The sequence below is a fragment of the Nesoenas mayeri genome (assembly GCF_963082525.1).
Source record: "Nesoenas mayeri genome assembly, chromosome: 1".
NCBI lineage: Eukaryota > Metazoa > Chordata > Aves > Columbiformes > Columbidae > Nesoenas > Nesoenas mayeri.
In genome coordinates this window covers 118,138,427-118,166,330 of record NC_137541.1, presented here as the reverse complement: position 1 = coordinate 118,166,330, position 27,904 = coordinate 118,138,427, and the positions used below count along the sequence as shown (strand labels likewise).

Below are 27,904 nucleotides of genomic sequence, written 5' to 3'. Positions count from 1 at the left end.
GCCCCGGGGGGGGTGACATAGGGTCCTGGGCTATGGGCGGGTGGGGGGAGCCCCGAGGGGGCCCGGGCGGGTCCTCCTCTCGCTCGCTTCTGCCCCGTTGGTACCGATGAGTTTTCAGGCCGTCAGAGACGGGTCTGGGGCGACACGCCCACAGCCACACCAGCCACCCGGCGAGGCGTGGCCGTACAGCCAGCGCCGCGCCGCCCGCCCTGCGATGACGGCAGAAGCGGGCGACGGGGGCGTCGGTGACACCATCGGGCGGCGTCTGACTCTGCGCGGCGCGGGCGGGCCGGGCCGGGCCGGGCTGGGCTGGGCTGAGGACAGGCCATGGCTCCCGCTGCCGTGCAGCCGCCCGAGATCCAGTTCGCACAGCGGCTGGCTGCCAACGAGAAGCGCATCCGGGACCGTGCCCTCAAGAAACTGCGGGGGTACATCAGCGTCCGGACCCAGCGGCCGGACGGTAGGGCCTGGCTCGGCTCGGCACGGCGCTGTCCGGCCCGCCGCTGCTCGGGGCCGGTGGGACTGGTGGGCACCCGGGTGGGGCCGGTGGCCGGGGCCAGCGGCGTGGGCGTGGAGGCGCTGGTGGAGCGGCGGCCCCGTCAGGCCGGCGTGGGGAGCGGAAGCACGTGTGGCCGGGAGCCGGAATCCGGCTCCCCGACCCGGCACCGTGCGGCCACCACCTGCGAGGGCTTGGGGCACTTCTATTAGTTGTGGTGTTGGGTTTTATTATAACTATTATTATTATTAACGTCTGGATTTTATCGCAGAAAGTATTCGCCTCAGTGATCCTGCAGGCGCCGAGTGCACCGCCAACAGCGCTCAGCGGAGCGGGGACCCTTTGGGATCCGCACCCATAAAGCTTCCTCCGCCTTCAGGCCGGGGCTCGGCGCCGGCTCAGGGGGCGGGAGGGCTCGAGGAGGCCCGGAGCGGGAGGGCTTGTTGGCAGCGTCACCACTGCCGGCATCAGAGTGCTGTGGCTCCCATGCTCCTTCTCAGGAACAGCACGTAAAGGCAACTGAGGGCAGCCCAATGTATGGAACGTATAGGTTTATTTTCTGCTATGGTGCATGGTGAGGTGGTGCATTGGAGGGAACTGAGGAAGGCTCAGGAGTGTTTCAGCACTGGCATAATTGCAGTTGATTCTCAGTTACATTATCTGGGTTACCTGTTACCTCCACATTCATGGAGTCGAAAGCTTTTTTTTCAACGAGGTATATTATCTCAGATGGAGCTGCGTAGTGCTGCCTCAGAACGTGGAATCCAGTGCATGGGCACTTCAGTGGTGTCCCTGGACACAGGCTGGACACAGGCTGAAGGTGCCTCCTTTGCACTCTCCTCATGGATGCAGGTTATAGGAGGCTTATGAGGTCAGTTGTAGCACTGTGTGAATTCACGGATCCAGCTCAGGAAACATTCCTGTTGGAGTCATAAGCAGCACAGTGCGGAGATGCCCAAGAGATTCTGTGATGATTCTGGATTGCTTTTTCCAGCACACTGTTTTGCAAGCTGGACACAACTCAGGGGGGAAACTGGTCATGAGCGTTTGCAGAGCACTGTGTCTGACCTAGTAAACCTTCCGACAGCATTTGGGAAACTGGTACTGAGCTTTATGCATACACACTCCTTTGGCTTTGAGGAAGCCAGGCTAGGCCCATCACCCCAAGAGCTAAACTGAAACTGGAATGCTAGTTTAACCTGAGTTAATTCCTTGAAAAGAGGCTGGGGAATAGATGTTGTTTCTTCCCTTTACCCTCTTACCTTTCAAAATAGTATTTGACCCATTAGCCACATTTGACAGAAGGAAGAGCACATAAGAACAGCCTTACAGGGTCAGGTCAGAGAGCCAAATAGCCCATTATCCCATTTCTGACAGCTACCATAGATCTAGGGATTACATGGGGACTATTAAGAGCAAGTGAGTGTACATTGTGTTCCTCCCAAGTACTTTCTGAGTCTACAGCTGTTTTTAACTCTGGAGACTTCCTAAGCTGAACGTGGCTTCTGTGTATTCAGGAGTGCTCTGTGCATCTCATTGAAAAATGCAGATTCCTTTAAGTTTGTGGAAGTAGCCTGCCAAATGGACAGAAGTCCCCTAACTGAGGTAAAAGATATTAGGAAGCCACTACAGGGAAATTATTAATTGGGATGTGAACCTTTTGCACATTAAAATCAACCCACCGTGAAATGCAAATGAGCAGGAAACGATGGTGACTAATTTCCAGAGCTCTTAGATGTACTTACTGTTACATACTATTCAAGACAGTGATACTAGAACAAAAGTTATCTTCTTTGGACTTGGAGAGAAAGTGTTATATTCAGTAGATATTTAAGTCATTTATTAATTAGCAGTCTTCTATCCATCCAGCGTTCTGATAGGGTTGCAGTTCATATGTTAGATAACCCAGCTAGATGCCCTACCTTAAACAGCTGAGAACACGCTAACTTTTGAAAGAGGTTCACCTGACGCCTCAGTCACATGTTTCACAGGTAGGCAGGACTGCTCAGCATGGTCAGTGCTAAGGCTGAATTACACACAATGCTGAACTTTTTATTTTCAACAAGAAATTAAACTCCACAGAGTTTGGCTTATGCAAAAACCTAGAGTTGAACTCTGTTATGGTGGCTGGCATGTGTAATTTCCATAACAATCTCTACCACATGCCATCGCTTGAAATTAAAAAAAAAAAACAACAAAACAAACAAACTGAAATTTCCTCTGAAAGGGATCAGCAGCCCCAGTCAAACCGACTGAACTCTACTGGGCTTCTTCTACAGGCACAGAACTACCGACTCTCTGAAGTTGTTGTGTGTGCTGATGAACTTGGATGAGCACAGTATTCCTTGGAAGTGGTCCTTTTTTCCTTGGAAGTGGTCCTTTATTTTCTTGTTAACTCATTCTTCTTAAAATCTGTACATTGAAAGAGAAGAAGAGCATACTTTACTGGGCTGATAACAGCAGGATATCTTTATGGAGACAATTGGTAAATTAATTGGTGAAAAAAATAATAAATAAAAGTAACTTTTATTAAAAGAGGAAAGATTGCTGTGTGGTTTTCTATCTGACGGAGCTGCACTTATTTGGGTGCAGATCTGTAAAGGATTTATGTCATTTCCTCTGAAGTGAACCCCTGTGGATCTGGTCCTTGGAGATTGTCTAGAACAGTTTTAGTGATAGCAATGTCAAAACAGAGTAACTCCCAAATAGAATTACTAAGAGGGCTAGCATGAAAGTAGCGTGTCTTCAGTGAGTGCTTGTGACATCACTAATCCAAACTCCCACACTGTACATACGGACAGAGTTACAATCAAAGCCCTAAAACTAAAATCCTTTTCAAGGCAGCTTAAAGGTAAAGAAGGCCTTCAGTTTTGCATGCTGTGGTTGCTAATACAATAGATTCAGGTTTTAAGACAAAGAAGAAAGCAGGAAATAGAGGCAACTGCATGAAAACATTTTGGTGGAAATGTGGGATTTTTCGTTTTCATTCAGACAATTTCCGTTCTGCAGGTGGCTTCAGCCAGGAAGAACTGCTAAAAATATGGAAGGGCCTGTTCTATTGTATGTGGATGCAGGATAAACCTCTGTTACAGGTATAGTAACTGATTCTATGTTTGCTTCAGTGGGTCTCTTCTAAAATATACTATAGGGACATACTAATTGAGAATAGTGAAAATTACCTTAGTGAGTTTTGCTCACCTTTTCTTTCCCTTCCCCTGCTGCCCATATGTGGCATGTGCAAGAGAGGTGACTGTAACTTGATGATCTTCACCAGATGAACAGAAGCCTAAATGGCATCATTTTTGGAGTCACCTTCTGAGTGGGATTTTTCTCCTAATTTAATTTTGTCTGCTGTTAAACATATGACTTGTGTAGAGGTCTGGTGAAGTGAACAGAGCTTCATACCCTTGAATCTTCTCTTACAACTGATCTAATCCCAGTGGAAGGATAACTATAGTACTAAAGCAGCTGTTAAGACAATATTTTTATTTTTGAGGGAAGTTTCATGCTATTCATTCTTTTTGTTGGTTTCTGGTTGCATGTTTAGTGAGGAGATCAAGCACTGAAACATGCTATACTAACTATATTTACTTCTAGGAGGAACTTGCAAACAATATCTCGCAGCTTATCCATGTGATTCAGAACATGGAGGCTCGTAAGTACTATTTTGTTATCAAATGCTTTGTAAGGTACTTTCATCTTTGGTGATTTTGAGACCACCATCACAGTGCCAGAATAGAAAGAGCCAGATAGGTGTGCTGCTTTGTTTTTTCTTGGCTTTTTGTCCAACTGGTATGTGTGATGGCACTAAGGAAAGCATGAGATGTGGTTTGTTTCTGCTTGTCACAGGGGAAGGGCTGTTTCTCCAGTGTGGTAAAGGTGAGGCTTTGCAGGGTGGGTAGCAAAGCAAACTTGTTGCCTTCTTTGTTCTGCATAGACTTACTTGTTCTGTGTGTTTCCTACTCAAAACCAACCTTGTTTCATGAGCTGTTGTTAAGCACCTAGTATTCAAAATGCACTTGAAATACAGTGCTCAGTCAACACCAGAACTTGCAAATTGATATTTTGCTCTAACTTGTGTGTATGTAACACAAAACAGATACAAAGCTATCCCCGTAATTACACTTGTCTTTAAAAGTAGCTGGGTACCTTTTTTTGTTTTGTTCTGAAGTTCTATTGACTTATCCTTGTACCCATCTCAAGCACGTCTTCCCATAGCTCTGTCCCTGTTACTAGGCAAATCCCTAGGAATATGTGTCCCTTTCTCACGTTGTCATGATTTATTGAGATTCTTTTACGCTAGCAAAACAACCTGTTGGGCCAGACATGCAGGTATGTTTTCTTACTCTCTTACAGGACACCTGTTCATTCAGACATTTTGGCAAACTATGAACCGTGAATGGAATGGAATAGACAACCTGCGCCTTGATAAGTACTATATGGTAATACTAACTTCCTTGTACGTCTTTTCTGTGAGAAAAGATGTAGTGGTCGTATGCTGGAAGGCAGCTTTTTCTACACACGGATTTATGTATGTTGTAAGAAAAGACAAGTGACTCTTCTTGAAGCATTGCAAGAAATCCTTGTTTAAAGGCTTTCATTCACCACTGCAAATCTAAACTCCATTATAGCTGATGTCATGCTGCAAGTGCTTTCTTGTTTGCTTTTCTTTATAACATAGTGATATTTCTCATGCATTTCTATATGACATATAAATACTGTCTCAGAGGACACTGCATCAGCATCAGTTATTTAGATCAGACTGTTTAAAGACTTTTTAGTGATTGTATAATGTAGTTGTCACTAGAACCCCAACTTTCCACTACTAAAGTATCCACTGTAGTACATCCAACTATCATAATTCTTTCTATAGGAAACAATATGTTAGAACAAATAGTAAAATCAGCAAGAGAAGAATCTTAAAAACTACCTTTGTAAATACCAAAATCATGTTAATCATCTTCTTTGAAAGAAGTTAATTGCAGGCATGTTCACTGCTGGTTTTAGTTTCTCAACGTTAGCAGAAGCCAGGTCTTTCAGTAAGTAAAGTGTTTTGAGCCACTTTAATGTAGCTATTTTACATATATCTGTCTCTTAGTGCAAGTTTCAAGTAAATTAAATTATTGTACCGCCTGTGGTGTTTTGCTGTCTCCAGTTTAAGCTGTGGGTTTTTTAGATTTGGAAGCACTTAATGAAGAAATCAGGGTGATGGAGCAAGAGAAAGCTGTATAGTAGAAACGGTCATATATTTCTCTGGGCTTAGGATGTGAAAATAGTTTGTCTTTTGAGCTTCACAGCATCCTTCTGTTGCTTGACATGATAGACAAGTCTGTGGAAATATTCATACGAGGAATATTGCCACCTTTTTGTGCTACAAAGAGCTTTACTAAGAAGTCTATTCATGTTACAGTCACAGTAATTCCTTTATCTGTTTTCATGAACAACACATATAACGAATCTTTTACTTTGCAGCTAATGCGTATGATTTTGAGGCAATCCTTTGAAGTACTGAAAAGAAATGAATGGGATGAAAGGTGAGCAGGTTTCTGAATGTAGTTGCATTATAAAGAAGTTGCTCCATTTACCTTTATCAAATGCATTACTATTTAATAGATCCTTTTTCTCCACAAATGGTGCTGTCATTAAGCCTTAACACTAGAGCTTATTTGTTCTCCAAAGCACTTCTGATATGTAGCTTAGAAACAAAGTTAGGTGTTACACTTCATTAAGTTAAATGCATACTGTCACGTTAACCTAAACCATTTAGTGCATGTTTCACAGAAAGAGACTTGAGAAAGTAATTGATGTACACTTGTGCAAAACCTGAATGTAGGAGCTTGTCATGTGGTATTCCAAGTAGTTGTGAAATCTAAGGTTTCCAAATTTATAATGGAGTTTGCTAGATCTGACTGATTTAGCCAGGAAAGCTATCAATGGAGTATCACCTGTGGAGAGATTAGACAAGGAGCCCATCCCAGAAGGGGTTTAGAATAAGCTCAGTCTGGTGGCTTGTTATAATAATTGCAGTCATCTTGCTCCGTTTCAAGCTCTTTTGCAACTTCTAAGCTTGCTCTGGGTTTAAACTAATGAAGAGCTCTAAGTCTTTTGATTAAAAGTTCTTGATAACCTAGTGTTAAGGCTATCCTTTCTCTCTCTTGCCTTCTGAAATGTAGAATGCCTATAGACATGTTTTTGTGGAAACAGAAAAGAAAGCAAAGTTCAAGTACATCACATCCCCTCTGTTCTACCTTAATTTTGCCTTGGGTAAACACCCACAGATGAAGAGATGAAAATGCTCCTTGACAGAGACAGAGAGTGTGGGAAGAATGTGTGATAAAGCCGAAGCCCTTATTTTCCACGCACCTTCCCATGGCAGACACATGGTCACCCAAACAGATCTCTGACAAGGCTTCTTTGGGCTTTGCCTCCCTTTTTCCAGCTTCACTGGAAGGATGGCCAGGAAGGCCCTTCCCCACCAGAGGAGGCAATGTGGGAAGAGAAGATCATGATTCCTTTCTTTGCAGAGTGAGGGAGCTCAGGAGCTGCCTTTCCCTCCCAGGTGGAGCCTAGAAGCTCCCTAGTGTGTGTTCCATTTATCTTTTTTTTGAAAATGCCTTTGAAGAAAGGAGTATTAAAAGTAAAACCAAAATAATGGTTTCAGAATGTTTTAAAATTCTCTTTGGAACTGGAAATGTTTGTTCTGGGCAAAACTGCAGGAGATCCTACAGAATGCCAGGGGAGAAAGTGTGGAACATATAAATCTTCACTTTCCTGAAAGATAGCTAGGATAGGCCTCAGAGAAAAAAAAAATTAAAAATAATTTTAAAAATTAGGTTCCAAGTGCTGCTTAGATGCAACAATGACAGCCTGTCTTTCTGAGCTGTGTCAGTCCAGCAGTATTTGTTAGTACTCCAGAAGTCAGTAACTGAATGGAATCACAGTCCTACTTGTACACAGTCCAGTCACTTGTAGCTTGAGCTATTGGAATAATGATATTTTTTGGACCTGGCTTAGCCCTCAGTCTGTTCTTCATTGTAATTGTTTTGCTACAAGGGACAGTGGACAACATGCTTTAATGAAGGCAAAGTCTGCACAGTTGAAATGAGTTTGAGAAGGATCAGTATCAACATTTCATTCTTGGGTGTGCACCAAAATGAAAATCTATTCATAAAATGGAAGAGTATGAGGTGTTGCCCATCAGGGATGGATGGATGAATGTGACAGCTGTGTCTTTGGAATGCCTGGCTCAAATGTCCCTCCTCCTACCCATCAGTCATATAGCATAGTAAACTTCAGTCCAAATTAAGGTATGAATTTTCAAACAGTGATTTTTCACTGTAGCAAATTGCATTGAGTGGATTGTCTGACACTAGAAAGTCATCTAGGCTGTAAGGAGTTCTGATTATGGATGGATTTTTTTTTAAAGTTTCCTTTAAGATATGAAAATTAGTCACTGGATTTGTTTCTTATGAGTCTTGGACAGCCATCTTAAAGAACTGGTAAAACTGTGAATGACTGGAGTTTGTTTTCAAAGCAAATAGAACATGAGCAACTGAATATTAATATCTTGTTCTTTTCTCCTCTTTATTTTTCAGTCTGATTGAACTATTCCTGCAGCTACAAATTAAAGAAATTATGGACCCAGAGAGCGGTGCTCCTGTTGGGATAAAGTTACATTTCATTGATATCTATCTGGATGAATTGGCTAAAGTTGGTGCAAAGGAGGTTAGAAAATACATTGTAGTTTTCTTCCCAATTAAAGTTAACTGTAGCATGCAGCATTTTACAAGAAATATAATTTTTATGTATTATGTATATATGTTTTAACAATTTTAAATTAACAGCAACACTGAATAAGCGTGAAGAAAGTGACTTATTACAATTTATGCTTTTACTTCTGGCCATGTCTTAGTGTAGACAGTGAGTAGTTCCTGAGTATACTGCTGGTATACTGCTCCAAATTGAAGTTGGAATTAGTGATATAAAAGTTACGCCACTCTCATTTGTTTGTTTCAACAGAAAGGACTTAACATCTTTTTCCTTGTGTGAACACATTTTCCAGTCTTTGCTTTTGCACAAACTGACATAAAGCCTTCTCTTGGCTGATTATGACACCTAAATAGAGGGAGACAGTGAGCTTTCAAAGTTGTCCATTACTTGCTTCTTGTCAGTTTCAAACCTTGTTGGCTGCTCCTTGAGCAAGTTACCCTCTGCGTCCATTTGTTCATTTTGTTGATGACATGTCTCTTTCTGCTCTTTATCCCTGTTGCTCTTGTCCTTAATTTTGGTTGATGTGACCGCAGTGCAGAGTTTTGCAGGCACTGAAAGTCACTACTGCAGCTGTCGCTGATGAACTTCTCCCAAAGAGTGCGTCTCCTGTTGCTCTGTGGGGGCGAGCTGCTCGCTGCCCCGTGCCTTGCTCCAGCCTTCTGCTCATTTACCTCCTCTTGTTTCTGGCATCTGATACATCTCCTCGCACTGGGTGGAACTGTTCGCAGTTTTCCAGTTGCGTTCTTTGCAGTCAGTATTGGAAGTGATCCTGCCTGCAGCTGTTGTAGTTCTGGATTGTGGAGTGTGAGAGAGAAGGCATCTGCACAAAAGAAGTGCCTGCACTTGGAGCCCAAATGATTTCTGCAGCTCTGCAGTCACAAAACTGTGGCTAAGCCACACACAGGAAGCATCGGGAATTAGTCTCCTAGACTATTTGAAATTGCAGATGATACACGTAAATCGAACTTAGGGAAGGTTTTTTATCCTTAGTGCTACTGTAGCTGACAGTATTTTTTGGTCCAAGCAGTCCAGCAAAGGGAAACTCAGATCTTACTCATGTCTGCTACAGACCTTCTTTGTGAAACTACACAAAATTTTTTAAGTTTTCTTGTTTCCATATCTAAAATAATAAGGTTTGTTATGTTTCTGTACTCAGTAGATTAAAGTCAAGGCAATCAACATTTTTGTAATGCTTCCAGAGAATTTCTGGACGTTGGTGGTAGCAGAGGTAACAAAAAGTCACTCGATACTCCTCTCAGTTGGAACCAGATAATATGCTGAAAGACTTCAACTTAGCTTCTTAAAGAAGATCCCATACACCAAATATTCAAGGAATTTAATTGTACACATATACAATATTTACTGTACTAGTTATTTTTTCTTTCTTTCTTTCTAATTATACAGCTCACAGCAGACCAGAATCTCAAGTTCATTGAACCTTTCTGCAAAATTGCTGCCAATTCAAAGGAGTAAGTTTAATGAAATTATACATATTTTTTAAGAATTAAGAAATTCTGCATTTACTGCTCCACATGGTAATAAATGGATTGAAGAAGAGCCACAGCATAAATTCAGAATGTAGAGAAAGAAGGATATTGTATTAATGATGTGCACAGTCATTTGAAGATAACTTGTGTTTATCAAAGCTAGAGATAATCTTCATGGATTTATAAGAACTAGATCAGCCTTTGTTGCTTGGTTTTGTCTGCTTATATTTTTTCAAACATACATAGGACAGCTGCTCTGGGTAGATTTTTTGTTGTTGCCTTGTAATATAGAGCAGCATATAAACACAGTGACATTTAAGGGGGGAACACTGGCAGGACACTGTTTGGATTAAAAGACTGCTGTCCAGGAAGTAACAGGTTCACTTGCCTCATCTGGAGAGCTAGATGCTCTTCCGAGATCATCTTTTTAATCTGTTTTCCCTCTGTCCCTCAAATTTCCATTTGTTTATTGTGAGAGGGGAGAGCGTGCATGCTTCTGCCTTTCAACTCTCATCGCTGCTCTCTTGTAACACAGTCGAAGTGTGCTGCATGCCGTCGCCACTGGTATCTTTGAGATCATTGTGGATCAGTCCCCCTATGCCATCGAGGACCTGATGAAAGAACTGGGTAGCAACAGTGACGAGGAGGATGCATCTGAAGAAGACAAAGAGGAAAATGAAGAGGCATTTAAAACCAAAGGTGAGGAGGAAGTTCTAAATGGCCTTGGTAACACTAGGATTTAAAAATCTGATTCTTAAAAATACATTTCTGCTCTGAACCAGTCAAATACGTGTTGAAGGTATTGTAAGGATAATTGTGTTTTCCTCTCTTCCCTTCAGATGCACTTAGACAAAGTGACTCCAAAACAACATATCACAAATATCAGGGTCTCTCTAAAATCAGCTTTCTGCAACAGTCCTAGATGATAACCCAGTCTGGCTTTTGGCTCTTGGATGTCCAGAACATTTTTTAGGATTATGGGTTTTTGGCATTGTGGGTGTTTTAAATAATTTTTTTAAATGGCTGAGCAGGATGGTTTTCAGTCCAGATATAGTGCTCTGGTACAGACCAACTTTTTAAAAGGCACTCGGATAATGCCATAGTTGTGTATTGCATAATGGTGACATAATGTAGTTAAATCAGTCCAGGCTCACAAGAGAGCACGAAGAAAAATGCACCTGATCTTATGTCTTTCAGAGTAGTGCATGCTGTCTCAGTTTTTGCAAACTAAATATTAATATTCAGTCTTCTTTATTTAACAGGAGACAGATGTTTGTCAAGAAAATCAGTACAGAGCTCTGAAAAAACAGAGGATGGTTATGAAAATTCTGATGATGGTATTGGGACTGTTCTTCAGGTTTGTGGCTTGCTTACTTTGTTCTTGTACTCCCTCTCTGTGTTTTTTTTCGTGTCCCTTTCAAGACATGGAAATAAATGGTGTTAGTTGCAGAAACAAGTTACAAAATTTTAGTCCCTTCTGCTTTAATGTAAGGTGGTATTTATGTCACATGTACTCTATGAGTAGTTTATAAGAAAACCTTATCTAAATTCTGAATCCTGCGTTCTTCTCTCTCATACCTTCTCTTTTTTCTGCTCCTCCCTTCCTGTTTCAAGAGTTCAAAAATATGTGGCAAAAGCCAAGTCACTATGGGTGGTGAATCTGTCAGCATAAATTTCATTGGTAATAAGAAGAAAAGTAATAGATGATGGGAGAGAGGGTAACATTGCAATTTGGGGTTTTTTTACATGGATTTCCAGTGCAGTGTAGTGTTTTTGACAGGTCCACCAATAATAAAACACACGCACAGGCAGGCAGATACGCTTCAGGCATCTGTGGCTTTTAAGCAAGAATTAGGACATGACACACTTTAAATCTGATACTTAGCTAAATATTTGTGTGAGTTTTTATTTGATTGGCTTCTCTCTTGAGTAAGAATTAAGGTTAGACATGTTTGAGAAAGTGATAATGAGTTCAGCTGTTTTGTTAGTAACGCAACCATCTGTAAAGTCACTATACATGTGTGAAGAGGGTGTAAATTTCAAAAGGGAAAAAATACTTTGGGTTTAAAGGAAGTGGCTGTTGAAAGGATGTGTATGCTACTTGAAGTGCTGATAACATGAGTTGCATTGGGTTATCCTGCATGAATAAGCTGACTAATAAAAGCTGTATCATACTTTCCTCCAACAGTTTGATTATAAGGCTGTTGCTGACAAACTCTTTGAATTGGCAAGCAAGAAAAACACACCTTCCCTTAACAGAAAGCGTCTGTACAAGCTGGTCAAAAAGTGAGTTCTGTTGAAATACGGCTTGCATGTGCCACCTTGTTCTAAACAACTTTGCTTTCTCTCCACCTTCACTTGCCCTGGCGACAATACCACAAGAGCAGGCTTGTCTCACATCCCTGGGTAAGGTGCATAATGTGCTTGAAGCCTGTGCTACTGTTGCTCATTGGTAGGAGACAACCATAGCTGGCCAAGGGGTATCTGCACTGGGTGGGTTTGTACTGCAGGATGTGACATTAGAGTCTGTGTGTTGCTAGTTACAAACACAGGAGAAGAGTTAACGTGCCATTTTCTCAATAGTTCCAGTGATTTGGTTTGAGTTTTTTGGATTTCTGAGACAGATCTCTTCTGGAGTGAGCTCTTTGTAACTTCTTGTGCAAAATATGTTGTTTCTATTTTTACAAAAACATAATAGGTACAGTGACACTATGCTGCTAGTCTTATTATTGGTACTAAACCAGTAATACTGTTTTGTTTTTCCTTCTCTCTCTTCCTCCCCACCTCCAGGTTCCAGGACTTAGCAGAAGGTAAGGACTGAACAGCAGACAGAGACAGTAATTTCTTTCCTTTAAAGGATATATAATGTTCCTGTGCAATGTGTATTGCAAATATTTTTTTTTTCTTTAATATGAATCTCAAGAGTACTGTTTTGAGGGTTTTATGAGTTTTTTTAAAATCTCATTAAGACGCGTTACACTTTTTTGGTGGGATGGCAAAATCCTCTCTACTATTGGAGCAACCTTGTACTTGGTCCTTAAATAAAAGGTTACTATTTTTACTTAAATAGTAATCACTCATATGATTTTCTTTTGGGTTTAGTGGGGAATGAGGAGTTGATTTTCTTTCCGTGGGAGTTACGCTGCATATGAACAGCATAACTGTTAATAGAAATAGAACTGTTAGTTTTCAGATACCTTATCCTTCCTCCTCAACAGGAATCTTCCCTCAAGATTTTCCCGAAGATGTTTCTACAGATGAAGACGATGATGAATTCAGCAGGGGAAGGCGAAAGAAAAAAGCTGTCAAGCCATGGGAGAAAAACAAGTTGGACGAAATAAAAGGTAAGGCAAGACCAACCTTTGGAAGAGAGACAATCTGCAGTCACTTGTGTTAATTTAGAAGTATCAGGCACAAGCTGTTCTGAAGAAGACAAACCTTTTACTCAGGACGTACTGACTTGTGGCATGTTGCGATGAAGGTTACATGTGAAATGGAGGTCTCTTTGAAAGTGGTGGGAATTTTATTACCAATTTTGAAGCAACTATCACCTCCAAAATGTCAATCAAAAGCAGACCTGGAAGCTGTTGTTTACATTGCTCCATTGAGCAGTTCCATTTACTGTAGGAAAACAGAAATATGTCAGTCTTCTTAAAATAGGATGACTGTTAGAAGATAAGATTTTTGGGGTGTTTCTGAAAAGGTGAAGAGAGTTACTGAGAACCAGGCACAAGTATCTGTAGCATCACAGCTTAGAGTGATGTGGCACAAGCCCAATCATACCCAAAAATATCTCACCAAACTACTGAACCCCTGAGTTGCCCTTCTGATGGGCTTAACAGGAGAGCAATAACAACTTTTTCTAGCAATATTTCTATATAAAATAGGGTTATCACAGGGAATGGCTCAGATGTTAGCAAATTATTAATTAGGCCAGGCATCAGAGGAATGCAGTGTCCTGACCAGCTGTAATAGTAAAACAGTTGTGCTGGCTGATAGCAGGAAAATGGTATGCCTATTTTAAAAGAAATTAAATTTTAAAAAAAGGGTGGGGGGAGTAGGGTAGAATTCAGTTGTTTGTAATTAGCTTTGTGTTTCACATCTGTGTTATATGGCATTCTTTTGGGGGCAGATTTAGAAGACGAACAAGAGATGTCAAGTACAAAGGAGGCACTGGTTCCCCAGAAGAAGAGGAAAAAAAGGAAGAAGAGGGACAGCCTAAGTGCTGATTCTGGAACAGCTGATGGAAATTCTGAGGAGGGAGTAGCTGAAACATCTGGATCTAATGTTTTTACCCAGGGAAAGGTGCCAGAAAATAACAAGGAAAGGAAGAAAAAGAAATTGCTATTAAATGAGGCAAATGAGACCACAAATGCAGCAACTGACACCAGAGAAAATCACAGTATCTCTGCACAGAACAGTCTGAGAGACACAGATCAGAGCAAAAAGAGTCAGTTGAAGAAAATTATTTCCAAAGTGCAGAATGTTCCTGTAAAACCAGTGTGTCAGAATGGATCAGCTAATGCCAGTGAGGCAGAGGGTGTCAGCCCTTCTGTCACACCCTTAACTCCTAAGGCTGTGAGAAAGCAGCAGAAAGCAGGGGCTGTCCTGATGAACGGGGATGCCCTTTTGCAGCAAACTGACCTGAAATCCAACAAGGAGGGATTGCTGGGGACCCTGTCAGAAGATGCAGACTCCAGAAAGGTCAAATTGAAGACAAAGACAAAGCTGGTTGGTTTTGAAGGGATGAAAGTCTCCAGCCAGAAAGCAGCAATCTTGAAAAAGAAGAGAAAAGTAAAAGAGGTGTTGAACTCTGTCGAAGCTAATGGAGTTCTGGAGACTGCCTGCAAGAAAAGCAGGAAGGGGGTATGTATATCTCATTCTTTTCTCTGCGTTCTCCATGAACTGCCAGGCTCATTTTCAAATTTGGCTTTAGCTTTCTGAGTGCAGGGCTTCATGGGCAGGCTGTGTGCAAATCTCATCATGCATTGCCAGCAAAAAGAGCTCAGTTCCCCAGAACTGCCACAGTCTTGAGCCCTCCTGTGCAACGGCACTAGAGCCTGTGCCAGCTATTCAGCTGAAAGAACACATCTAGCTGAAAATTGGGTTGTTAGGATATGGGGTTGTTGGTTTTTTGTTGTTTTGGGGTTTTTTGGTGTCCCTGGGATAATTATTCTTTTGCACTGGGTCTCTGAGCTCACAGCATGTTGACAAAGGATAGAGCCAGGCTTTTCTCGGTGACAACCAATGATAGGACAAGGGGTAATGGGTTCAAACTGGAACACAAAAGGTTCCACTTAAATATGAGAAGAAACTTCTTCTCATTGAGGGTGCCAGAGCACTGGAACAGGCTGTCCAGAGGGGTTGTGGAGTCTCCTACTCTGGAGACATTCAAAACCCGCCTGGACACATTCCTGTGTAACCTCATCTAGGCGTTCCTGCTCCGTTCCTGTCCCTGACATTCTGTGATTCTGTGATATTTTGGTAAAAGGATGAGAATGGAAACATGGAACATCCCTTTTTCAGTAGCAGATGCTTAGATTAGTATAAGCTCCTTGTGAAATTGCCCACAACAATTCCAATAGTGACTTCTTTTGCTAGCTCAGCTCTGCATCTTAAACAAATTGTTAGTGCTGTATGGAGAAGGAGCAAACAGAGAATATGACACTGTGACCTTCAATGTCATCAGTGGCTGTACGACCACATTTATGAATGGTCCAGTTTCTTACTAAGATAATACCTGTTGTTTTTTTTTTCACTACCAAGGTCTGATTGTGTTCTTCTTCAATAATGTATGTCTTGCAGTTTTGGAACAAGCATGGGGTTTTTTTCCCCTCTGCCTCCCATCCCCATTTTCTTCTTGGCAATAAGTAGAATAACATTGATTTTGTTCAGCGATTTGAGAGTCAAGCATTTTGCACCGTATATTTTTGGTAGTGTGGCTAAGAGAGAGAGTGCAGGGGTTCTTCCTTCCCCTGCCACTGAAATAGTTTTAATTGCTCATTTCCTGTGTGTGTATTCACCTTAACACATTTAGGGGTGCAGTTATATTCTTGGAAGTCTCGCTTGGGTGGAAAGAAAATTCATAAAGCATAAATGAGATTCAGAATACAAAACAACTCCAGTTTCCTCTGATGAAAAGGTGTATGTTACTGGCCTGTCAGCTCACTTCTGTTTGACTTAAGTTTAAAACTCTCTGATTAGTTTAGTAGTGCAGTCCCATATTTGAACTTGGTATAACCACTCAATCCTTCAAGGGAGAAAAAGTTCATTTTGAAACATTGCTTAAATAGTATTAAAATAGCTCTGACGTTTTCTGTTTTTTTATGGTAAAGTACTGAGAAGGAAGAACCAAAATGTTTCCTCTTCCCGGTGTGCAGACTGCATTTTTCTCACTGCAGGGCTTCTGAAGTAGGAACCATTGGCTTTGTCTCCTGTTGCCTAAATATCCCTTGTTGCACACCTCCTCCTTCTTTCCCTATAAAAGCTTAGTTTCTAAGAAAATGTGATCGTGCCACCCCCATCTCCATTTGTAAAACTTTGCTGCAAAGTAGCAACAGATTCAAAGACCCATGGTAGATTCAAGACTACGTTTCTGCAGGCTTCATGGAAATGAGTTGGTGGCCCAAATTAGCGTAACCCCTTAGGGACAGAGATGGGCAGCAGCATGAACCCAGCACTTGCCTGCTGGCTGGCTGGCCAGTCCGTGCACAGTCTAGTGGGCCACTCTTTCCGTGTGTAATTCAAAGAATATGACAGCATTTGCTGTTTCTTGCCCAGTCAAGATATCTGTGTCTATATGTGTGTGTTGAGTGGGAGCAAGGGACAGAAATGAGGAAAGAAATTTGGGAGTTGAGTCAAGAGGAGAATGAGAGTATTGGTATAAGAAGGAGGGCAGGGTTAAAGCTAAAATGCACAAATGTGGAGGAAATTAGGCTTTGCTACTTTTGTTTTCATTGCTTGAGAAAAAAAAAAATTGTTTTATTTCCTGATTTTAGTTACATAATGCTAGTCTTGTGCCCACAAATCATGAGGGGTGTGTTTTGAATCTTGATTTCAAAGACAAAGCACACCTTCAAAGAATTAGCTTCAAATATCAAGAGGGAGGAGGAGGGGGAGAAGGGGAAAAAACAGACAAGGTCAGCATTATTTCACAATTATCTCTGGAATTCAGAAAGCTAGAAGCCTTAGTCTTTTTCACTTTGTTTAAAGCAGAAGTGATTTTCAGAATTAAAGAGACCATATCCCCTGGACGTTTTCCACAGCATGACTACAAACTGCTTTCAGAATTTCGCATCTGTAGGTTGATGTGAAGCATAGCTGCACATCCCCCCACAATAGTCTGCAGATATCTGGGGCCTGTAGACAGAATCACAGAATGTTGGGGATTGGAAGGGACCTTGAAAGATCATCTAGTCCAATCCCCCTGCTGGAGCAGGAACACCTAGATGAGGTTACACAGGAAGGCGTCCAGGCAGGTCTTGAATGTCTCCAGAGAAGGAGACTCCACAACCTCCCTGAGCAGCCTGTTCCAGTGCTCTGTCACCCTCACTGGGAAGAAGTTTCTTCTCATATTTAAGTGAAACCTTTTGTGTTCCAATTTGTACCCATTACCCCTTGTCCTATCATTGTTTGTCACCGAAGAGAGCCTGGCTGCATCCTTGTGACACTCACCCTTTATATATCTGTAAACATTAATAACGTCACCCCTCAGTCTCCTCTTCTCCAAGCTAAAGAGCCCCAGCTCCCTCAGCCTTTCCTCATAAGGGAGATGCTCCACTCCCTTGATCATCTTTGTGGCTCTGCGCTGGACTCTCTCCAGCAGTTCCCTGTCCTTCTTGAACTGAGGGGCCCAGAACTGGACACAATATTCCAGGTGTGGTCTCACCAGGGCAGAGTAGAGAGGAAGGAGGACCTCTCTCGACCTACTAACCACCCCCTTCTAATACACCCCAGAATGCCATTGGCCTTCCTGGCCAACAGGTTGGAAAGCTCTGGAGGGCTGCACTCCATTAGTGGCACTGCCAGTACAGTTCCTAAGAATTCTCTTGTGCTGGAGAGGATTGCTTTAAATGGCAGTCCTCAGTATGAATATGAGGCTGCAAACTGTAGTAATAAGCAATAGCTGGATTTCTGAGAGTATAGACAGAGTTCATACTCTACCTTTTCCATTTCTCCAAACTTTCTATCTTAGTGTAAAGCTGGGTTTGTTCATTAGCTGCATATCTTTTACATCCAGAAGTACCACAGAAGAGATTTTGCTTAAGGGCAAGGAAAAACAAAAACAGCACTTGGTGTGCAGGAGGGCTGGATCAGTTGTAAGGCAGCCTCATGCATGTGAAAAAAACCCATGTTTGTTGTACTCTGACAGGCCAGACAAACATATTACAAGTTCTTTGCTTTGCAGTGACCTTCCTATTTCTGTGCAGAGCTTGCCTTGAACTTCTGTTTTCAGTCACGCTAACTGCAAAATTAACTCCTGCAAGTTAACCATGATGATTAGCTTATGTGAGTACCGACTAAGCACTTTCTCAGCTGTGGTGATATTTGCAGAAGCTGCGTGTGGTAAGCTCTGAGCACTGATCACTGTCCTAGGTAGAGTTAACTACAGTACTTTTGTACTTATGAGCATTTCTTCCTTTCTCTTCCTTATAGGAAAGCAGTGCTGCTCTGTCATCATTAAAGAAAAAGAAGGCAAAACTGGGAAGTGATTTCATAAAATTTGAAAAATCAACTTTACCAAAGCCAGGAAATGATTTTGTAAAATTTGAAAAATCAACTTTACCAAAGCCAGTATTCTTCAGGAAAGCCAGAAGCACCATCTCTTCTACCAGGGCCCCGTCCATGCAGGTATTGCAATCCCACAGCTGGTAGCTGAGTCTGGGCACAGGTCTTTTCCCAAGCTACCTGCTCCAGCAAAGGGCATGACTTTACGCATGCTTGTTGCAGGGGAGTGATTTAGGGTTCTGCTTACTGCAGAGCAATGGTTATGTTTATCAAAGAAAAGTGCGAATTAAAAGTGGCGGGTTAACTCTATATTTACTACATAGGGGAAATATGCCAAGCCAAATGCTGCTTATCATCTCTCCAGGAGCCTGATACCATTCGCAGAGCAAACTTTCAGGCATCTTCATAGGAAAAAGAAAAATAATAATGGAGTAGAATAGCAAAGGGCTGGCTCAAGTTGGGTACCAGCACAGGGGTCCAGCTAAGCCCAGAAAACCATAAATTTTTATATCCTTACAGATCATTCATACCATGATTCAGTCCAATAGCAACATTTCAGATTGGGGTCTTCTTGCTTCTCATTGGATCTTTTTCACTAATCTCATATGTACCTTTGTTTTGTTTAGCTGTAGATATTGTTTATAGTCCATAGCCTTGCAGATGCTATTTTGTCTGAATAAATCCTTTTCTTCTTGGCGAAGTGCAAAACAGCCCTCATTCTGCAGATGTCTGTAATGTCTTCACATTAGCCTTAAGTCATTTTCCCAATCAATTCCCTTCTACCCAGCAAAGTGCAAACTAGACCTTATCTTGCAGGTGTTCAGTGTGGTTTGTAGTTGCTTTTATTAAATATGAGCAGAACTTTACAGCTTAAGATTTCAGCAAATCCAGCTTTCTAGGTAACATGAAGCAGAGAGCATATTAAATATCACACAGTCTTTTACTTCTAGAGGACTCATTATATTTAGTATGCATTACTTAAGCTAAATGATTGGTATGAAACTTAAATTGGGCTCACCCACTGACCCATGAGTAGTAAAACTGTCACCATACAGCCAGCTGTTCAGCAGAGAGAGCTCACAGTTGCTTACCCAGGCTGTCATATTTATAGAAAAAAGTGGCTGACTTGTAGTCAAATTGCACACAGTGGAAAAGGTCTACACGAGACTCCCTGCACCCACAATTTATTGGTGCTCAGTGTGCTGTTCTACTTTCTTGTGGGTTTCCTAACAGAAGCTCTTGGCCTGGCTGCAACTCGGGCCTCTCTCTCCTTTGGAGCCTGGACCAAACTGCTGCTGGCTTGGCTGGGGGTGGTGAGTGCAGCCACCACAATGCTGTCTTTTCCATCCTCTTAGTCTAACATGGGCAGATAAAACTGAAATGCTGTTGCATTTCCTGGTAGACAGAATCACACATGGCTCCAGAGTTTCAGAAATTGGGTTGTATGCATCTTTAAAATCTCTTCTTCCTTCCCCATTGCTTTCAAAATTACCTTCTTGTTGAAAGGACGCCAAACCTAACCTGCTCATTTCACAAGAAAGCAAAAGCATAAACTGACTTTCAGTCTTACTAAGGGACTTAGCCTCCATTTCTCCCCGTTTCTGGAGGCTGGCAACAGTACAGGGCTTCAAAAGACTGCCCTCTTTTCTCAGCCTTTTTCACGTGTAATATCTTTTCAAACCCGCTTTGCACTTTGAGGCCTGAGTGCCATGAGGCCAGTGTATTTAATACACAAATACCTTCTTGTTTGTTGTTGAATTACATAATGACGTTAAGGAGAGTATGTGATTTCTCTACAAATGGAATATGTTTGCTTTTGGCTAGAAAAACAGTGCTGTCTTAGCAGGGGTCAGTGCTAGAGGATTGGGCTCTAAATCGAAGGAAGGAAGTGGGCTGCTTTCTCGATTTTGATGGGATGTAGGTAAAAGAACTCGTACCTTTGCCTCATACTTTATTTCATGTCTTTATTTTGCTTTATAGATGAACAAGCTGCAGTCATCCAGCTCCAAAAAAGTCACGTTTGGCTTGAATAAAAACATGACTGCTGGTGAGTCTAATAAATCTGTATGTCTCCAGAGTCTCTCTTGTAGCCAAGGAAGGGGAAAGCTGTGCACACTCATACACACCTGTACTTTTCACCTCTCTAGGCCAACATGATTCTGATCCCTTTTGCCTCAATATTTGTGAATAGTTTATAAACCATCCTCAGGTTCCTGCCCAGAGGAGATGGTAAAGCTTAGGACACTCGGCCCAACAGCTAGACTTGCATGATTCCAGGGTGTTGCGTTACTGACTTGGAGATGGAGCCTTATGAGTAGAAAACAGTGCAGCAGACTGACAAACTCTCCTTCCTGAGCCGCCTGTTCTGCAGGGCACCTCTTAGGAAAACACGCACTGCGGTCGTCATTGCTCACTTCTGTTCACACAACAAAGGTGCTGATATGCTGATGAACTCAGGCTGTATAATAGCAAATTTCTGGTTTATCTTCCCTGCCTGTGGTTTATTAATGGTAGTGAGTAGGTAAATGTGAAGTTCCCTTCTGGATACCACATGTAAGCAGACAGTGTTTTCCCTGATAAATAAATGTCTTGCTCCATAGCATAGAAGTTTATTCCATGTATACATTTAGCTTTTTTTTCTCTCTCTGAGGTGTGCTATAGGCCAAGTTCAAGTGGAGAATAGTGGGTTCAGATATATGTCTTTATATTAATATAACACAGCTGTACAAAGAGAAAAAAAAATGACTACCTGCCAGCAGAAGGGGTAACCAAGAGTCTCTAGAGCAGTACTGTGTAACAGAGTAGAGCTACTTCTTACCCATCATCATCTTTTAAACTGAAGTGTGGTGTTCTCCATGATAGCTTCAACTCTTGTTTCTGAGGGTAGGCCCAGAGTCTCCGGTGGTCTATGATACCATGGGGAATGCAGCAGACCCCATTCTCAAAGGAACTCTGCTGAAAGATGTGCTTCACCAGCGTCTCTCCATTTTTTTGCGAGGTCTTAAGCTTCTGATGCTTAGTGACGGATTTAAGGATCTAAGGCAGGCTTCCAGGGTTGGGTAATTCCATGATTGGTTGATGGCTCAGCTATTCCAGGATTTGTATTTCTTTTAACTTGTTTACTTGTTTTTCAACAGAGTTTAAAAAGACTGACAAAAGTATACTGGTCAGCCCAGAAGGACCCTCCCGTGTGGCTTTCAATCCTGAACAGAAACCCCGTCATGGGGTGCTGAAGTCACCCACAGGTACCCCAGCAGGAGAGCCTCAAATGAAGAAACCATTTACTGTATCAGCTAAGAAGAGACCAACTGCTATGGACTTCTTTTAAACCAATAGATGTGGCCTACTTTTGTACAGGACATTTTGCTAACCTAGAATGTTCTCCGGAGGTATTTGGAACTTCTTTATTTTTTTAAGTTAATACAAATTGTATATACAAAATTCTGATGGTGACCCAGGACGTTGCTATTTTGACACCACTTCAGCTGTATCTTGAAATACTTATTTTGTGTATTTACAGAAAAGAAACAAAATCTGATCTCTGCTCAGGTGTGGTCTACAAAAAGTATGGTTTCCGCCGGTGTCATTCCCAAGAGACTTGTTCGTTTAATTAAGGAATGTTCGGGGTTTGATTGTTGCGGTGATTTTTTTATTTTTTGAGCCAGTTTATGAAAACTTATACTTTGTGTTATTAAACTGTCTTTCACTGGACAGGGCTTAAAATGAAAAAAGACTGTCAATTTTAAACCTACTAGTTGTTCTTGTATTTTAAAATTTTACCCCATCATTTTTCCTGTGTCACCCTTGACATCCTGTTAATTCTTCTGGAAATAATGATTACCTCATGTCTCTGATACCAGCTGGACATGGCTAGCTGTACAGTTAAAACGCAAGCTTTCCCTGGGATAAAAAATGCCCAGCTGCTCAAGTGGTCACTGTTGCAAATAAACCTTCACAGCTGGTTGCCTGCTGAGTTGGGAACAGTCACCACATCATTTTCAGTAACGCAAGCTGACTTACTCTTGTCATATTGTAAATTGGCTTCTCTTTACTGTGACTGAAATAATGCAGGTATTCCCCCAGCCCTCACTGTTGTCTTTCCTGAAGGTCTGACAAGACTCCTAGTTTTCTTCTTTAGCAGCTGGTGTCACCACATTTTACCAGAACTCAGATCTCATTCAGTGAATGAACCTCTAATTGTACTGAAGTGAGCTAGATCGGCATAGCACGTCTTTGGTTCAGACATACCTCTCTGGCAGCTTTGGTGCCTCAGTACACAGTAAAACTTAACAGCCCAGACATCTTGGTTTTGGTTTTGATGTAGAACCAGAAGAATTCTTTCTGCAGCATTTCTTCGCGTTGTTTTTATTTGGATATCTTATTACTACCGTGCACGGATTTTTTGCTTTGCTGCTTTGGTAAAGAATGAGGTGTATTTCTGTGAGAGACCAATAATGTATTCTGAGGGGGAACTGTGAGGAAGGGGAGAGCAAATGAAAATAAACAATTTTTTAATATGGTTGGAAGATTTGAAATCTTTCTTTGGAAGCATTACTTATGCGAATGAGGCAAAGGCTTTGCAGCTGATGTCTGTGTTAGAGCTCAGCTTCAAAGCACAACCTGGTGCCAGGGCAAAGCTGTTCATTAGGCTTCCCACCAGTTGCTTTCTGTAAGAGAGAGGGTAGGCCTGCTATTATGGTAACTGCTAAACATTTAGTGACTTCAGGCAGCAAAATTAAATTTTGTGACTTAATACATTTGCATACTTCAGTGCTACTTTTTACCGTTCTTTGATGCTGACTGTCCTCTGCCAGATTACCCTCCGTAAGTATTGAAACTGCTCTTTCATAGCTCATGTAGAATTTCTTCAGAACACTTGTGTAGTTGCAGATTACTGGGTGGTCTCAGTTGCTCAGTTCTAATCCGTGCCAGTTCTTGCACTGAGTTTGTGACAAGCCGTGGTTTGTGGTACTGCTATCGAAGTGTTGAAGTCATTTTGCTCTTCTCTCTTCTGATTTAAAGTGAAGGACTGAATTTCACTTGGTTTTGGTTTAGTTTGTATAGGTTTTACTGGTCAGTAAGAACTCTGAAAAATACATCTGATAAAATTAACAATACTTGCTGTTTGAGCAGTTATTGTTCATTGATTTTTTTTTTAATCTCATTGTATATTAGCATAATGCGTTTTTTTACAAGACAACGGTAAGTAGGATTTAAGAAAGACTGTTCAATATGTTGTACTGTTTATCTTGTACTGTGGGTGAGAAGTCTCTTGTGGAATATGCACAAAAGCATTTGTATGTGCATGGTTGTTAACACATTAGGTTGAAGATGCCATGTTCTTCCAAGGATATAGATGCAAACAATCAGTAGGTGGATCTGATGTGCACCAAAAAGTCCACAACGAGGACACATATGGGTTTGGTTTTGGTTTTATTACTTATAACCTATTACAGCAATGTATTGAAATGTTTGTCTGTATCTTTTTATATTGGTTGTGGATCTGCTGAACCTGTTGCTTGTCCAAGTATTTTGTTGCCCCCAATGCTAAATGGAGAGGGCAGAAATGGCAGCCGGTTTATCTAAAATTTTAGTGATGTGATTGCTTGTCGGGATTCTCGCGTAATCCATCTGTGCCATGAAATTGGTGGAACGTTTTGTAAATATACATGCATAGGGTGTATTGTCTTCAGTGGTGTCTCGAATTTCATCAGGACAATTTTACAAACAAAAACCAAGCACTGTCAATGCAGTTTTATCAGCATTGTTGGGTTAAATTGAATACATTACCTGAAGTATTTGGATGGTAACAATTCCAATAAATGTTGAAGACAAACAAAATAAGTAAATGTAACATCTGCAATATCCACTGTACAGACACAATAGTACTGTAAGGAGAGATGTATTGATAGGAAAAGAGAAAAGAAAAACAGATCTGACCTGTTTGATATCATGTTATTTTTCTCATAGCGTTATTCCAACTCTGCAGCTGCCAGTCATTCTCTAATTCAAAGTAAGTTAATGTGGCATACCTTTTAGAGGACAGTATTTTGTAATTATTGTCTCTACATTTTTGTTAGGAATCTGATCAACTTTGTACTTCTCAAACTCTAATAGTTTATAATTCTTTATAGCTTCAAGAGAACTCAAAAGCACAAAACAAATTTAGCAAGGCAAAAAGTTAAAATTATATTTGAATTATTGGGTATGCAAGATCTTTTCTAGTCTGTCAAAGCTATGTGACTTGGAAACCATCAAATGCCCTTTCTGTCATTTATTTTCTGTGCTTAGACTTAATTATAAGCAGAAAAAATATTCCATGTGTAATTCTCTTTACATTGGCAACAGCATTGTTAGTATGATTACAGTGTCTAAGCATTACATCCTTTAGTTTAGTCCAATAAACCATCCTTTTTTGTGGACGTTGTATTCTGGTTAAATCTGTAAATTTGGAGGGTGGGAGATGGGAAGGTACCATCTGGGAAGCCACTTGAAAATACGAAAGAAGTTTTTCTTGCATGAGTGGATGTGCTCTCATTCGTATTATATAAATAACCAAAACTGATGAAGACTCAGGCACATCAGAAGTGAGCCAGGTTGTGACAGGATACACCTGTTCATACACCTTGAGCATCTGACCTTTGTAATCAGGCTGTAGGGTAGATACCAGCAGCTGAAAGATTGCTCAGGAGAAACAAGAACATCACACACAGTCATTCCATGACAATTCAAATTGGTAACTGAAGTGATAATGTGGCAAGAGGTGTACTTCAAAGGTGGAGTAGTACCAAGTAGGTAAGAGATGAACATTCTGAAAGCTTATTTGCTTATTTGTTAGCAGTAGCGTGCCATATGGAATTATGTGTGTACAGGAATCCTGCAGTACTACTGACAGGCCTTGCAACTGCACGGGATCAATTAAAACAAAAAGGGAAAGTTTTCCTGACAGGCACAGAGTTTCCAGAAATGCATAAAACTTTATTCACACAAAGAAACGTGACCTATCCACAGCAGTGGCACTAGTAAAATTAAAACATAAATCCTTAGGTAAAATGAAAACAGATTTCCTTCAAAACAAGGTCCTGTAAAAGTTCCATTCTTGTCACATGTTTAAAAAAATTCACACATCTTTAAGGATGCCTTCAGTTTCGAGATGGCAGTATGTGCTAACAGTGTTGAAGACCACAGTGATAGCATACAACCATAAATTAAGTGCTGCACGTGCTTATATTATGCATGGTGTTAGGTGGAAATCCTCATTTGTAGTTGAGCCGTGGGGCCAAGCTGTGCCTGACTTCTTGCGGTACTTCATGCCACCCTCACGCCACAAAGGGTCTCACTCACTTTGATAGGGTGCTGTACAGCAAAACTTGGAGTGCCTGCCCTGAACGTTCCCCAAGGGCTCGTCCTAAGATTCAGTGCCCCTCATGGTTCTTCATGGGATCCATGCAAGCAGGGTGGACTGGGATTGGCATTTCGGTGATCCATACTGCCTGGAGTTTCCAAGAAAGCAGAAAACGTTTGTCTGAGCAACAGTATGCAAGGTAATGCAAGCATATTTTACATTTTATTCCTACTCTGCAAATCAAGGAGAAACGTATATTCTATATTGTAGGGCCCAAACTCAAACATTTTGTATGTGTAAAAGCACAGACTACTTCGAAGAGAAAAAGAATTATTTCATCTGCAAAAACATTGCCACCGTGTTGCAAATAATACAGTTAACTAAATAAGATCCGAGAGGTGGTCAAAATACTTTTAACAGCATTTTGTGCAGTAGTTTCCCTTAATATAGCCACTTTATTGGCATGTGTTTTTATTGAACACAGAAGTGAAAAAATCTACAGTTCTTTAGGAAGCCTTTTTAAAGAGGGTTTAAGAAACTTGCAAAACCTGTTTTTAGAACCCTGTTTACATGAATTTCATCTTGGAAGATGAATTATTTTACAGAAATTGATTTTCAAAAAAAGATCAGGCTGTGTTCTATAGAGCTGCTTATGCTCCTTATTTCTGAGAGGCAGGCTTCAGGTTTTAGCACCTCAGTATTGTCTTTCTGATATTGGCCCTACACCAGAAAAAAATACAGAAATATTAAAGGAGGCATTTGTGAGATTCCTATGTAAGAAATCTTCTGAATATTTCTTCTTGGAGAAGAGCTTTAGGACACATGCTTAAAATACTTCCTACAATCAGTTGTGTGTTGGCTTCTGGGGAGTTAAATAGAGGAAAGCTCTGTTCGTAACCTCATTCCTTTAGGATTTATATGCCATTCTTCTGAAATATAGCAGTGCTTTAGATTCAACACCAGCAGATACTAGCCAATTTCAGAGTTGTTGTTTTAAAGAAGTTAAAATCTCCAATGGCCTCAGCACAAGCATTTCACAACGTTCCACATGGAACTTGAAACTTGGTGCAATTACACAGTTCCTAGGCTAAGCTGTTCCTTATTTACATTTCTCTTTCAGATATTTGTCTTGCATAATCAAAGCAAAGCCCTGGGAGGTTTGAATTCTGTTCATTGAGTAATTTCGACTGTGGGTCCAAGTTCTGTAGTCTCGGAAACTGTCTCCTGCCTGCATTCCTCCCATGTTTGTTGCCGAAAATCTGCTGTTGCTGTTTCTATGCTCTACCTTCCCTGAAGGCTAATCGGGCCAACATGATGGTGAATGTAATACTCAGCACAAAAATATGCATGCAAGGTCAGAAAGACCAAGAATTAAAACAGAAGGGAAAAAGACTGAAACCGGAGTTCAATATCTTAATAACAGAAAAGCCAGACTTCTCCCCGAAATCCAGTTAGGATTTGTGGGTACATGGTTTCTTCGAATTTCCTTTTACTATTGTAACCTTTAGTTCAATGAACGCTTGGTCAGGCTCCAGCCTGAACCCTTCTCTGTAATCCCGCTCAGAGAATTATAAAATACTACAATAGCTCTCAGTGAAGGAAGTTTTGCTCTTTGCAAAGTTGTGGGGATGTGGAGAGAATCCCCGATTAAATTCCACCTCTTTGAGACAGATTTGTGAAAAACGTGGAAATGCCAAGAGTTAGTGTCTCCAGGGAAGTGAGTTCCATACTCAGTGCAGGGAGCAGATCTCCTTCCAGTCTCAACCCACATTTTCATAGGCTTTGCCACTGTAGTAAACATCTGGAAGACATCTGCTATAAAATGAAGGCTGATACTGTAAACACTTGTATAATCCAAAAATGTCTACTTGTCTCTGCAGAGTGTTGCCACGGAGTAATTTTGTTTCTGAAAAGAAAGCTCTCAAGTCTTTCCCTGTCATTAATCCCTTTGAAAGGAAGAACCGGAATCATTCACTAGGTCTGCACTGCCTTTGAATAAACCGAGAGGAGAGAGTGCCCACTGTTCCTTGCTTAGAAGTCCACTCAAGAGCCCTTTCAGGCAAGAGGGGAAAAAATTGC

The 27,904-nt window shown here is 41.3% G+C and overlaps 1 protein-coding gene across 2 annotated transcripts; it reads left to right on the top strand.

The window, feature by feature from the left end:
- The first annotated feature begins 153 nt into the window (after positions 1-153).
- On the top strand, positions 154-24,815 carry RRP1B (ribosomal RNA processing 1B). 2 transcript variants are annotated; one of them, XM_080344140.1, is made up of 16 exons: positions 154-428; positions 3,506-3,588; positions 4,094-4,151; positions 4,853-4,938; positions 5,969-6,030; positions 8,092-8,221; positions 9,671-9,735; positions 10,289-10,452; positions 11,016-11,110; positions 11,942-12,039; positions 12,544-12,563; positions 12,972-13,097; positions 13,886-14,619; positions 18,409-18,603; positions 20,461-20,527; positions 21,618-24,815. In XM_080344140.1, the coding sequence occupies exons 1-16, from the start codon at positions 215-217 to the stop codon at positions 21,806-21,808; spliced, it is 2,388 nt and encodes a 795-aa protein (XP_080200266.1). In that variant the 5' UTR covers positions 154-214; the 3' UTR covers positions 21,809-24,815. The 2 variants fall into 2 exon arrangements, with proteins under 2 accessions (XP_080200266.1, XP_080200267.1); XM_080344141.1 differs by having other exon boundaries at positions 154-460.
- The last annotated feature ends 3,089 nt before the right edge of the window (positions 24,816-27,904 follow it).

Coding starts and splice junctions, on each gene's coding strand:
- RRP1B (XM_080344140.1), top strand. CDS start 215: ATGACGGCAGAAGCGGGCGACGGGGGCGTCGGTGACACCATCGGGCGG. Junction 6,031..8,091: donor AGAAATGAATGGGATGAAAG/GTGAGCAGGTTT, acceptor TTTATTTTTCAG/TCTGATTGAACTATTCCTGC. Junction 8,222..9,670: donor CTAAAGTTGGTGCAAAGGAG/GTTAGAAAATAC, acceptor CTAATTATACAG/CTCACAGCAGACCAGAATCT.